The 14,516-nt window shown below is 39.6% G+C and overlaps 1 protein-coding gene across 1 annotated transcript; it reads right to left on the bottom strand.

The window, feature by feature from the left end:
* Positions 1 to 2,580: 2,580 nt before the first annotated feature.
* On the bottom strand, positions 2,581 to 13,076 carry cabz01076234.2. The gene is made up of 8 exons (XM_072670216.1): positions 12,624 to 13,076; positions 10,341 to 10,703; positions 8,029 to 8,322; positions 7,330 to 7,431; positions 6,249 to 6,269; positions 6,136 to 6,156; positions 6,007 to 6,033; positions 2,581 to 5,911 (listed from the first exon to the last, which is right to left on the bottom strand). Exons 1-8 carry the CDS (start codon positions 12,676 to 12,678, stop codon positions 5,340 to 5,342), a joined length of 1,455 nt encoding a protein of 484 aa, XP_072526317.1. The 5' UTR covers positions 12,679 to 13,076; the 3' UTR covers positions 2,581 to 5,339.
* Positions 13,077 to 14,516: the final 1,440 nt, after the last annotated feature.

Below are 14,516 nucleotides of genomic sequence, written 5' to 3'. Positions count from 1 at the left end.
TTCTATGACTCCACTTAATGTCCATTTGCATGTTCACAGCCCCAAAGGAATTCATGTGGAGGGGGAGTGGGTTGTAAAACAGCAAGGGAACACCAGAGTACGCTAAACCATGGCATTCAATGGAAGTGCAGAAAATTCTTACAAATGTAATTAAATATTAATTTCACCCTAAATCCTTTCATCAAAATGCACATCAATCCACATCATATACTAAAACACATTTTCATATAATCATTGTGTTGTAGTTCTGCATTTTACAGGGGTGGTTAAGAAGACAGAAGGGCTGATTAGGCTGAGAGTGGAAAATGAATGACTCTAGCCTACAATAATTTATTCTTTCTATCTTCCACCCAAAAGCAAAGAGACAAAGTTTACCCCTGGATTTGTACCCTCCGTCTTCGTTGGAAGCACCCTTCACAGCACAGAGAGACTTTTAAGTAAAGGAAGTTTATGTGATTGTTTTTGGTGAATCTCAAATGTCTATGTAAAATCTATAGACACCAACCAGCCACTTCATAAAACCACCCCCTTGCTCCTACCCTCACTGTCCATTATATCAACTTAACTTACCATATAGGAGCACTTTCTTCTTCTGTAATGACGGGCTGTAGTCTGTCTGTTTCTCTGCATACTGCCTGTTCTTTAATGGTCAGGACTCCACAGGACCACCACAGAGCAGGTATTATTTGGGTGGTTCTCAGCACTGCAGTGACACTGACTTGATGGTTGTGTGTTAGTGTGTGTGTGTTGCAGTGGTATGAGTGGATCCGTCACAGTAGTGCTGCTGGAGTGTTTAAACACTGTGTCCACTCACTGTCCACTCTATTAGACGTTCCTACCTAATTGGTCCACCTTGTAGATGTAAGATCAGAGAAATCTGGACCTTGAATCCTGTTTCCAGTCTGTGATTTTGCTCTTGCTGGAGGTTAAGGGTACAGTTAATAGAACTGATGCCAAGGATTACAAAGTCCAGGACTGGACACTGGATTCAAGGTTCAGATTTGAAGGTCTTTCATCAGTGGCCACAGGATGCTGCAATTTCTGGTTGGTGGTCTATTAGCAGTCTCCAGCACTACACAATGACACCACTTCATGGAATCATGAATGAAGTAGGTCATAGAGAGGAAATGGACTCATTTGGGGAAAAAAAAAACACAGGTCTAAAGCCTTTGACTAATAAAATATTAATATCACAAAAAAAACAGTGGCCTTGTGGCCTTCAAGTATTTAAAACAAACAATACTGTCTTTTAAAAATCTCTTACCTTCCAGAAGCTCTTTCTTCTCCACCTTCCTTTTATCTCTTATTCTTCTCTTCATTCTCTTTGCCTCTCTAACGAGAAAGCTAATCCTTCCATTTCAACAGGATCTTACTCATGGAGATCTCCTCCACATTCTTGGATAGAGCCTCCCATTGTGATGTCACATTCTTTTTCAGCCACATGCTCAGGTGGTCCAGAGCAGTCTCTACTGTCCAGGGAGGGCTTTCTACTAGATATTGGAGTATTCCTGTGAAAACTTCAGTGAGATCAGGATTTGGATGATCACCGCCCCACCTCATCCCCAACTCCCCAACCTATCCCAAAAGTACTGGATGGAGCACCATCATTTCAGAGAACACAGTTCCACCAGGGTGCAACTTGTGAACTGTAACACATTTAGGTATGCTTTATGTATGCTTTTTGAACCTGCATGTATAAATTTGACCTTGTTGATTACAGAACCACCCCCACCACACCATAATTACAATGTGCTTGTGCACTAATTTCTTTTTAGTTTTTCTTTTAAAGGGGTACAGTATTCTGTAAAAGAACTGTTCAAAGAAATCACTAAAAGCCATTGAAATTGCATGAATTATGTCCATGCAAAGTGTGCGCTAATGTCTGACCCCAACTGTAGCCGCACCTGTTCATGGATATACAGATATATATACAGAGAGCATTTGAGGAGAAGATCAGGACAAAGAAGAGGCAGATGTTATGGGGTTATGAAGGGTGCTGTGGATTATGTTGTGCTTGCTTTTATCCGTTGTGATGCCTGTTATTCAGCTATTATTCATTATGTACATTTTGTACAACAGTACGTTTAGTATGATAGTGTACTACTGTATTATCAGTAGCAGTTGGCATTCCACCTGGTCTCTGCACTTGCACCCTGTATTTCTGCCACTAGGGGGTGGTCTCACATAGCTAGTTAATTTAGCTTATTTTGTTTAAGTCAGTATAAGAAAAAGTAAGTTGACTACTTTCACCTGTTGGTTTGAGTAACATCACTGGGCCTTTATTAACCCCTTAACTCTCCATGGCTTATTACACACGAAAGCATATTATTCAGAACTACAGGGACTTCTGTACAAACTGGTGGGGCTACTCTTAGGTAATAGGTAATAACACTTTTGGGGTTTAACCTATTTTACCTTGACGTTCTCTCATGATCTATTCAATGTAGTCTATGGTAAGGATCAATGCCCTCTTACCACTTTAATTACAGATCATAGGAACATATCCTGTGATCTGTAACTTTTTTGGTCATTTTGCAATAATTTCTTGTTTTGAAAAAAAAAAAGACAAAATTCAAATAATAATGTGACATATTTTGAACTTTATTCAACAATTATAGTCAACATACATTATATAATCAAATTTCAAATTTTGTACTTTATTCACCAAACGTAAATACACAGACATCTACTCAACTGTTAAGGTTATCATACTTTAAAAAGATCAGTGCATACAAAATTTATGACTAAATGGTAGTTATAGGATTACAAACAACAAGCTTATACCATGCAGACAGCTCAGGCCTATTTAAAGAGAAGTACTAATTTAAAGAAGTGAAAACAATTACTTACTTATACTTATAGTTATGAACAACATGTTATCATAAAGAACAACATGTTCAACAAAGTATTTACAGAAGAAATCTGGTATACAGTTAATGTTTCTAGAGCACATTTCCTGCTTTCCTTTAAAGGCTTATTATTGCTTAACCTTATATACGGATTTGGCCAAAATCTTCTGTCCATACTCAGTGTGGTGTGGCACAACAGATAACACCACTACCTGCTACCACACCATGTGGGAGACTGGGGTTCAATTCCCGGTCTGGGTGACTATGCTGTGCTAGACTGCGGCAAGACTCCTAACACTACACTGACCCACCTAACCTTGTAAGTCGCTCTGGATAAGAGTGTCAGCTAAATGCCATAAATGTAAATGTAAATGTAACACCACTAGAAATTGTGGGGGCAGTGTAGCAAATACTTCGAGTGAGACAAGACCACTGCTATATAGACACAATAATGAAGAAATTGTGGCAGGAACTTTTTACAGTTTAAAGCTTTTTACATGAAGCTGCCAGTTTTTATTGTACATTATCACCACCTCCTCGCCTTGTGTATTGTGGTCAGACCCTTATGACTCTGCTATGAACTGCTCTCTAGGGGACACATTGCTTAACATCCCAACATAAAAGGAAGTATGTCAGTCAGTCAGCCAAGTATGAGTAACTGATGTACAAAGACTAAAATCTGACTGACCAGAAAAGTGAGAAGGGTGTCGAGTACTATCTCTTCAGCTACCCGACTGCACACCTCCCAATGGAACAGCAATACTATTCAACTCAAGTATAATTACAAAATAATAGTCATATCAGCATGTTACATCCTTAGACAAGTGTCCAGGCTTTTTTCTGTCCTGGCACCAAAGTGGTGAAACGAGCTTCCCCTGGGTGTCTGAACGGCCGAGTTGCTCGCTGTCTTCAAACGCAGACTGAAGACCCACCTCTTCAGAGAGTACTTGGACGAATAGTTTTATGGTCGCCTTATTGTATTGTGTTTAGCAATGTCTAAGCTTAGAGGTATCTTTTGAATTATCAGTCTATTCTAACTAGCTAAGGCTTTTCTTGGGTAAATAGCAAAGCACGAATGACAGGGTTGCAAATAGGCTTGTACAGCTGCATCTAAGCATTTTTTGCCTCAGCCAAAGTTGAAATCCATATACCAAGGTATTTATATTTAGTGATACTTCAGTTCTGGATCCCTTCAGGACAATGATATTTAGAGTGTTTAAATCTTATCGGCACAGGAAACAATAAACACTGAAATACTTCCATTGCTAAGATAGATTCAACAGAACAATACAAAATGGTTTTATCAGCATACAGGTACAGTCTGCAATCAACAATATAATTGACACAGATATTAAATAATACTGGTTTAGGATCAAACCTTGAGGAAGCCCCTTGGTTACTGGCCACAGCTTTCATTTAGAATGTCCCAGGTTCACACAAATGTTTAATCCAGCCAGTGGAATTTTAATCAAAACTAATATGTTGTAGACATAGACAGTATGCTTTATTCTTCCAATCTTCTTTGTATCAATAGCATGACAAAATGATCAGAGATTTTATAAAAAAAAAGTTGATGAATCTCTTCTGTGCATGGATACAGCGCCTGCACATCAGTTCATTAGCATATCAATTGCGAACGAACGTGCCTCAATCTATCCTCATATCTATATTATTTTCATGAAGACTGAACATCTGAAAATTCAGTAGATCATCAAGAGTCTTTTACTGAAGACATCTACTGAAATCAGTTGTTTTTCATTTTGAGTTCAGATGTTCCTCTAAGATTCACTAATCATCTCATACAAACCATTTTAACATCCTCAACAAGCTGTTATAGACCTGCTGCTGACACCAATCTGAAACTGGATCTTAACTGAATTAGACTGAAATTTAATAGCCAGGTTAAGGTTACGGTTAGGATTAGGTTTTGAGTTGAGGTTAAGAATAGGGCTAGTGCCAGGATGGGGGTTAGGATTAGGTTTTGAGTTGAGGTTAAGGTTAGGATTGGGGCCAGGATGAAGGTTAGGATTAGGTTTTGGGTTGAGGTTAAGAATAGGGCTAGTGCCAGGATGGGGGTTAGGATTAGGTTTTGAGTTGAGGTTAAGGATAGGGCTAGGGCCAGGATGGGGGTTAGGATTACGTTTTGAGTTGAGGTTAAGGTTAGGATTAGGGCCAGGATGGGGGTTAAAATTAGGTTTTGAGTTGAGGTTAAGGTTAGGATTAGGTTTTGAGTTGAGGTTAGGGTTAGGATTAGGGCCAGGATTGGAGTTAGGATTAGGTTTGGAGTTGAGGTTGGTTAGGATTGGGGCCATGATTAGGGTTAAGATTAGGTTTTGAGTTGAGGTTAAGGTTAGGATTAGGACCATGTTCAGAGTTAGAATTAGATTTTTGGTGATGCTTGGTTTTGATTTATTTAATGATAAAATATAAAATATAAAAGTGTGTATATAATTATTTATGTCCCTTTTGCCTTTTCTGGTTGTCTTTAGCTTAAACACAAGCAGGTTCCCTGGGACTATTGCTCTGTGTGCTTTTGATGGTAATGATTGTAAGAGGAGCCTTATCTCCTAGTCCTGGGTTAAACAGAGGCACAATCTCCCCTTGGAATTTGGTTTTCATAGTGAAGAGATGTACACTCTCTTTAGCATTGTAAAAGGAAAGCTCGCCTTTGTCATAGTCAAGCAAAACCCCAACAGTCTCAGGTCTTGGATGTAGTGGGAGCAAAATTTCAGGTTCAGTGTTGACATGGACACCGTTTTGTCCATCTGAGCAAAGAAACCAAAAACCTTTTGAAGGGAGAAGATCAGCCTTATTATTAGTTAAGTAGTTTGAAGCTTTAGTGACTCCAATTAGCCACGACTGTTTGGGCTGAACGTTATGTGCTGCTAAATCCACCTCCCAATATGCACGACCACTGGTGAAACTGTTGATTGCGGGTATAGATAAAGAGTAGGGGAAACCAAGTCCTTTGTGGTTAGTTTTAGTTTTATCTCTTATAACTTTGCCTTCAGAATTTATTATTACATCTGTAGGACATTTTAAGCGATCTAAAGTGAGGTTCTCTGTGGAAAGAAGAATAATTAAAATGGTCAAACTGACTCAACATTTGAAGGCCTACAGTAATATTGCCTAGTATTGAAAAAAAAGGAAAGCATACCTGCATCTTTTCTCAACTCATCCATGTCTGTATTACGATAAGATGAAAATTGATTAGATCATGCAAATTAGGATCATAAATCTGGTACGTAAGTCAAATGAGAACATCTTATTCAGAATATATCCATACCTGCATGGGGAGCTTTTTCATCTGAAAATACAACACATTAGATTAGAGCTGCAGTTATTAATTTCACAATTTGGAAAACAATCACTAATCGCAAACCAAAAAACTTCTCTTACCTTTGTTAGCCAGCATGTATCCTGGAACACAAAACAATAATATGAACAATCTCAAAGACATTCACATATCATGATGCAAAAATTCTCAAGCCCAGAGATGCCATGATAGAGATGCTATTCTCCCTCAGTGAGAGTACAATTAAATTTAATCAAGGCAAATCTCTACAGCAGCAAAGCTACTTTGCTTACCATGATTGCTTTGTAGTAGTAAATTGCATTTTAACCAATGATACCACTGAATAGTGCAAATACAGTAGCATATTAAAACACAGTAAGCTTAGGACTTAGATTAGGACCATGTTTAGAGTTAGAATTAGAGTTTTGGTGACGTTTGGTTAGGATTAATTTAATGATAAAATAGAGAAATATAAAAGCGTGTATACATTTTTTGATGTTCCTTTTGCCTTTCCTGTTGTCTTTTGCTTAAATACAAGCATCCTCTGCAGTCTCAGGTCTTGGATGTAGTGGGAGCAAAATTTCAGGTAGTAAATTACATTTTAACCAAGGATACCATTGAATAGTGCAAATACAGTAGCATATTAAAAACACAATACACTGAAAATGAACTGAAAATTTATTGGATTGAAAAAAATGTGCAAAAGGCATGTACTAATGTACTTAATGTACCCATGTACTTAATCATGGGTGTGTTTAAACCAATCAGCCCAGAGAAGCCATAGAGATAGAGATGCTATTCTCCCTCTTACATGCCAGTGTCACAATATTTTTGAAGCTGTTATTTTAAGGTACAAATGTTGTAAAATGTTAAGGTAATGTTGCTTTAACTTATAACTTGAACAACTGTATGGTCAACGTAAATAAAAAGAAACCTAGCCTTATGCAATTGGAGGATTTTTATCCCTTTGTACAGTAAATAATCTGCTCTGTCTAGCTGTACAGCTTTTGTGATAATGTGATACTTATATTGGTGTGTGTTTGTAGGGGGCAGGGAAGGGGGGAAAATTAAATTAAATTAAATTGCTTTTTAAGCTTTTTTAAATTCTCTTTTTCCACTTCACTGGTTGAACCCTTTATTGCCACATGTTTACACTAGAGATAACAGGGGGTTGGAAGATCTAACCTGTTTTATATTTTTTGTAAAGGACGACACTGAAGATGATCATGGCCAATGCCGCTAAGACTGCCAAAGCAAACAGGGCTTTCCATGGTCCAGTGCCTTTGTCTGTGTGAGCAAAAACATTGATAAGAAACTGTGTTAAAAAAAAACTGATATGTTTTAGTGATACACATACAGGAAGTCTTCTAAAATATACAATGACTTATGAAAGGGTCTAATGGACACATGTATGTGGAGTAAGGCTGCTATTATTATTATTATTTTTTGTACATCAGGCAGGGCATTAAATACACAAATTAATTGATAGTACCATAATGAAGAAAATTGTAGGTTTTAATGAATGTGTGTAAAAAGTCTTTACATGTACATTACATGTTCTTTTGGAACATTTCTATTGGTCCATTCATTAGGAAATTTTGATACAAGTTTTCATACAACTATTTGCATGCATGGATATTTGCATGCATGTATTTTCAGCCGTGTTTCCTGCTCAGCCAGCTAACATTAGGTTTGTTTTGCTCCTTGGAATTTCTGTCTTATGACAGTGGATCACTTTCTACCAAGATACATCACCAGTTAAGTTTAAGATTTAGGTTCATAAACAGTTCTAGGGCTTCGTTAAAAAAAACGCAAATATTTTCATTGATAATGATAATGGGAATGATAATCATGAGTCACATTCTTCACAGGACGATTACTTACCTGTTAATTGGGCAACGTTCTGAATGTCCACAATGCTGTCCCTCTCCTCTTCTTCAGAAATGGAGAGAGAGCAGGAGACCCGGTTTGTGTCAGAGGGGGAGACGAGAACCCAGCTGTGAACACAGGCCAGTCTATCTGTCTGTCGACTGTAGACAAGGCCTCTAGAACGAAGGATAGTGTTCCTGTCAGACATCCACTTAACTGTGGGTTGTGGGTGCCACCCACAGGACCTACAGCTAACATTCACTTGGCCATCCTGAGGCTTTAGTGAAAGGACAGGGGAAGATCCTAGAACTGGCAAAAAGAGAGAGAGAAATGGTGGTAAGAAGGGGTGTAAATCGCAAGATTCATCTTGATACGATCTTGCATTGATTCTTTTAGCCACAGATACAATAAAATACAATGAAATGTAATTTGACCATTTTATTTTTAAATGTCACATACAGCAGCTATTAGCGGAAAACAACGTAACAGTTAGGCCAGACACCGAGTGATGAACACTCGCAGAAATGGGTCCAATGCAAGTACTTTAATAACATTTAATAATAATAATAATAATAATAATAATAATAGCAAACGAAAGCAAGTAATGCAGCAACTAATGGGCATAAACAGGAAAGCAACGTAAACTAGACAACCAAAAGGGCAAACACAAAGCACACCTGAGACCGGGGGGGCTCTGGGAGCTGAGCTGGGTGAGCAAGGTAGGGAAACAGGGGGAATATAAACAAAACTTACAGGCCGTGCCAGGGGAGACTATGGGGGAAACTAAGGGTGTGCGTGAACCATGCAGAGACTACTCAAAAAGGGGGAAGAGAGCTGGGGAACCAGCCGCTGAACCATAAACAGCTAGGCCGACCAAACCTGACAACGCAGCGTGGAAAGTTCAGAAAGATAAATCAGAAGATAGCCGGATAGCCTGCTACAGGACGTGAACAAAGAACCGAAGCTGGCCTAAACAAACCGTGATCCGTGTCCTGAACCTCTCGGGCTACCTCGAGGTCCTAAACTAATCATTCTTGGCAAAGAGCTCAGTATCCAAGCTCCTTAAGTACCCCCAGTCTCAGGTGAAACACATTAAGTAAACAAGACTTGATAAACTTAGTAAAACTAGGAACATGTGTGAACACAAACGAACTGAATCAAGACACTGAACCGAATCATTGAATCAAACATGAATGGAAACACAACAAAAGTTCTTGTGTGAGCCTGTGTGCGGCGGCTCAGAATCACCCCGGAGGAGGGCGCGATACAGAGGGGCTGACAGTAGGCTAAACTAAGAGGAGTATTACAGCAAATCTCTACATCGACAAAGCTACTGTGCTTACAACTATTGTTTAGTAGTAGTAAATTCAATTTGAACCAAGGATGCCATTGAATAGTGCAAATACAGTAGTATAAATAATGTATGCATATTAAAAAACACAATAAGACTCAAGTACGAAAAATGTCTTAATTGATCATGGGTGTGTTTTGGGTGTAACGTGCAATAAACCAATCTCTGTGTCACTTGACTTTAGCTGGTTGCTAGTTCAATGGCCCAAAGCAGGGTTCTATGCGTGTTGGGCATGTGCCCAAGCCAGAAATTTACCTGAACACACCTTATATTAAAATATATATATTTTAAAAGAATATTTGTCGATATTTTCTATATATTTGTAAGCACCATTGCTATTTAAACGAAGCAGGCGGAAGGCATGAAAATAGACTTTTGGTTGGGTGTAAGATAGCAATGAGCATCGCGATGTGCCTTGCACAGGGTGTAAGACAGGGCCCCCAGTTTCTCTGTACTTTACAATTTCAGCTAGCTGGGCTAGCTCTCTGGAGGTTTCGATTGTTTGGCTAGGGTCTACAGTGCAGAATGCAGCCCCAAAAAGAAATTCTAGTGTCTGTGTTTTTTGTTTTTTTTTACTTCTTGAAAGTAGGAACATATTTTAGAGTGACACAAAAACATAACAGTATTGCTGGACAAAATAACAATTTTTTTTTAAAGGGCAATAAAAAGAATCCAGAACACACCTTCTTTAGTGGTTTTAATTTAAGGTGCATTAGTAGTCTGGTCACAAGCTAGGCTAAAGTGAGGGAGGTTAATGGTATGCACAAAGCATTTAATGTGCATCAACACTGCCCCAGTGTTTACTTCTGTATGTGTGTTGTTCTTCATTTGTCAGTCAGCGTCAATGGAATGACATGGTATGGTTACAACGTTTGCTATTTGGGTCGATGCATCAATACAGTTCGAAGGGTTGTTACCTCACTACTACTACACATTTACGATTGTGTGAAAGGATGAACTCACCAGTACTACTTACCAGTTATATTGAGAGTTATATGATTGGAGTTATACGCTTTTTCCCCACTCACATAGCAGTGAAAAATTCCTTCATCATCTATGTTCAGATTTTCCAGCCTCAGGGACACATCTCCCACCTTCAGCCCAGTAGAGTGCGCATCTCGCAGGGCCAGAGAGGTCCGGTTTCTGTAGCTCTCCTCTTCGAGGTCTGTCACAAGCGTCTTTTTACTATTGAACAGGACCGGAGTGTTGAATTTATGTGGACGGTACCAACGGATCTCCATATCCCCAACGTCCATAGGAGGACTGACCCAACAGGGGAGAATTACAGAAGAACCAAGCCTCCCTACGACACTGTCAGCAACGTTTATAGTGAACGAATCTGAGAGTGTGAGAGAAAAATGATATGAACAAAGAGTAAATTACTACAGATCTGTTGTTTTTATTAAAAAGTGTCCTCGTTATTTTAGTTATTTGCAGAATGAAATAGAGGAGATGTAAACAAAAGTCAATCAGAGGGGTTTGAAAAACGTAAAATGTTCAGTTCTAGAGACACTTGCTTGAGTTATCATTGTTCCTAGTAGAAGTTTAATGTCATTTGTGATGGGGAGGAAACTTGTAGGGTGTTATTTTATTTTTAGTTTTATTTTATATTAGGGGCAGTGATGGCTCAGTGGTTAGAGCGCCGGGCTATCGATAACAGGGTTGTGGGTTCAATTCCCGGGCTCGGCAAGCTGCCACTGTTGGGCCCTTGAGCAAGGCCCTTTACCCTCTCTGCTCCCCGGGCGCTGGAGTTGGCTGCCCACCGCTGTGTGTGTGTGTGTGTTCACTACCAGATGGGTTAAATGCGGAGGACACATTTTGCTGTACAGTGTACACTATACAGTGACAAATACATGCACCTTTACCTTTTTAGCCCCCGAAAACAACAGATATTTTCAAATATATATTAATGGAGACACCTAGTTTCATTAATCACCACCACTAAAGAAATCTAAATTTGTACAGCGCTCTACAACAAACTATTTTAAACTAAACCACTCTGAATGACTTTGTTTATATCTCGACCACTGAATTATGAATTCTGAAAAAAATCATTGGAATTCCTATAGGCTATTTCAAGATAAGATAAGATAAGATAATCCTTTATTAGTCCCACAGTGGGGAAATTCTCAGTGTCACAGCAGAAAGGGATAGCAAGACACTCAGTTACAAAACAATGTAGATAATTAATTGACACTATATACACAATATAAATAAGAATTAAAAAAGCAATAACAATATTATTTACAGGTTATTGCAGGTTATTGGGGGAGGGGGGGTATTGCACATAGTATTTTTACATTGAGGGACTTCTGTTCCCTGAACATGTGTGTGTAGTTTAAGTGTGTGTGTGTATGTGGTCCGCCGGGAGCAGTGCTGGTTGTGCAGTCTGACGGCAGCAGGAAGGAAGGACCTGCGATACCGCTCCTTTACACACTTGGGGTGAAGCAGCCTGTCACTAAAGGAGCTGCCCAGTGCTGCCAGAGTCTCGTGAATGGGGTGGGAGCTGTTCTCCATCATGGATGCCAGCTTGGCTGTCATCCTCCTGTGTCCCACCAACTGCACTGGGTCTAAGAAACACCCCAGGACAGAACCGGCCCTCACTAATAGTAAGGATGCATAGTTAAATGTCTAAATATACACTACATAGACTATATGAACACTTGCTCATGCACTGTTTCTTCCAAAATCAAGAGTATTAAAGCATGTGTCCTGCTTTTGTTGGAGTAACTGTCTCTACTGTCCAGGGAAGAAGGCTTTCTACTAGACTTTGGAGCACTGCAGTGAGGAACTGACTGCATTCAGCAGCCAAAGCACTATCCTAAATCTCCTAACATTTACATTTATGGCATTTAGCAGAGCGACTTACAAGGTTACTCGTATTACAGAGTTGGGCCAATGTAGTGTTAGGAATCTTGCCCAAGGACTCTTATTGGTGTAGTACAGCATAGTCACCCAGACTGGGAATCGAACCCTGGTCCCCCACAGGGTGTTGTAACTCAGTGGCAGGTTGTGGTGTTATCTTGCGCCACACCAACCACTCCTAAAGAACTGGACAGCAGGGTTGGAGGACAGAGACTGATCTTTCAGTCATTTGAGTCAAATTTAAGGGAACTGATGAAAGCCAGAAAGCAGAATCAGCACTAAATCAGTGCAGATTGTCTGGTGTGTTCAGTCTGAGGAATTAGTCTCTGCAGGGTGAGCAGGCTTAGTTATACCTGGACTATGAAGACCAGTGAAAGACCAGAAGCGGACTTACCTGATCCATGAGCAAGGGTAGAACAAAGCAGGACCACGAGCACACACGCCAGCATTTCTACAAGCACACACACACACACACAGAGCCACACGATGAATACAGACTAGTTATATACACAGCCTATCCAAGCTTGAGTCTAGGTTTGTTTCTTAAGGTCCGGTGCGCGTTTTATTAAATATGAACTCAAATCTGACAGTAATCTGCCGTTTATCTGCGATATTATCTACAGTTCCCACAAATGGCGTCTGGTCTCTGCTCTTCACTTTTGCTTTCACTTCAGCTGGAAGGGGACGTGGCTACCAGCGCAAACACGCAAATCACAGAACGGGGTCAAATACTGGATATCCGTTCATTTTTCACTTTATTACAGAATTAATAAGAATTAGAGGAAACGGGGTGTCCTGCTTTTCTTGTATTTTTATTGCCTTGTTGGCAAAGGTCGTCTGTTCATTTATCCCCCCTATCCTCACTTGTAGTTTCACCGCCCTATCAGCACGTTTAAACACTAGTGAGGAGTAGGCAACGTAGAAAGCAGCCAATCATACGCTGTTCTGCTTCAGACGTCTCCGTGGCGGCCAATGGGAGCGTGAATATTGAGAAGGTTCCCGCCCACCACTTTGTAAAAATGGAAGGCGCAGTTACAGACGCAGCTACAGACCCCCACCACCCCCCCCAACCCCCCCCCCAGTATGTATGTGTACAGTTCACTTGCACTTGATATTAAATGATGGTCAAACAGTATATTAAGGTCTGCTGAGTGCTCATAAAGCATTTACTTTATAGCATTCTGCATGTATTCTGGCCAATAACATGGTAAGCAAATATATTCATTTATTTGAGTTTTAACTAAAATGCTGTCTCCTGTTCTTTCTGCATTTGTAGCAGTTTCTTCCACCCAGCACATCCACTTACCGTACTATCACACATATACGTCCATTTTTGGGGGAACTGGCATCACCATGTTTAATGTTTGCAGTGTAGGTATTACTATTAGGTCTGGCAATGAGAGTCATTTAGTGCTGTTGAGCCTATTCCACGCATGAATATGTTCCAAATCTTACCCTCATCTCCTAAAACTAAAAATGTAAAGGTATGCAGTAGTAATGATAGTGCTAAGCCACCCCTAAAAAAGTGAGAATAGTATGAAGCACACATCCTGGTTATTTGCTATTGGTTATATATTGGTTATTAGTTATATAATATGTACACTTACAATGTGTAAATATGCCAAAAAAATGACTGCCACACAAAAGAACTAAGCCCTCATTTTATTTGACCAAATACATGAGCTGCATCTCTTCTTGACATTTCCTGATCTGGTAGCCATGTGGATCCAAATACTAGTCAGCTCTGAGCGAGAGATAAGGTAAAACTAAGCTAAGCTGACAGGCAAGGGATACTAATGATAATATTTTGGATGCAGCCTTGTATCCTCTTGAGACCCTGTGTCCTTATATGGGGACATTACATTTCTGCTTCTCTGCACCATGATGCTTAACTTTTACAATTTTTGACCCTTTGGCCTCATATGGGAACAGTTTTTATTCTTGGTCCTACTAATCCCTAATACAATCAATTAAAATGCACAGCAAGCAAATGCCGTTGTGTTGTGCTCTACATTTTTTTTTACTGATTTTGAATTGTTAATATTTCATGTCTTACAATTTGCACATACACTTCATTTAAATAAATACTTAACATTCATCCAGTCACGTATCATATATTCAATGAGCTGCATCTCTTCTTGACATTTCCTGATCTGGTAGCCATGTGGATCCAAATACTAGTCAGCTCTGAGCGACAGATAAGGTAAAACTAAGCCAAGCTGACAGGCAATCCATAGTATTTTGGATGCAGCCTATATGCTGGGATGTTTTTAGTTGGGAGGGGTAA

This window comes from Salminus brasiliensis, chromosome 24 (assembly GCF_030463535.1).
Source record: "Salminus brasiliensis chromosome 24, fSalBra1.hap2, whole genome shotgun sequence".
NCBI lineage: Eukaryota > Metazoa > Chordata > Actinopteri > Characiformes > Bryconidae > Salminus > Salminus brasiliensis.
The sequence above is the reverse complement of the archived record's forward strand: the minus strand, read 5'-3'. Positions and strand labels throughout refer to the sequence as shown.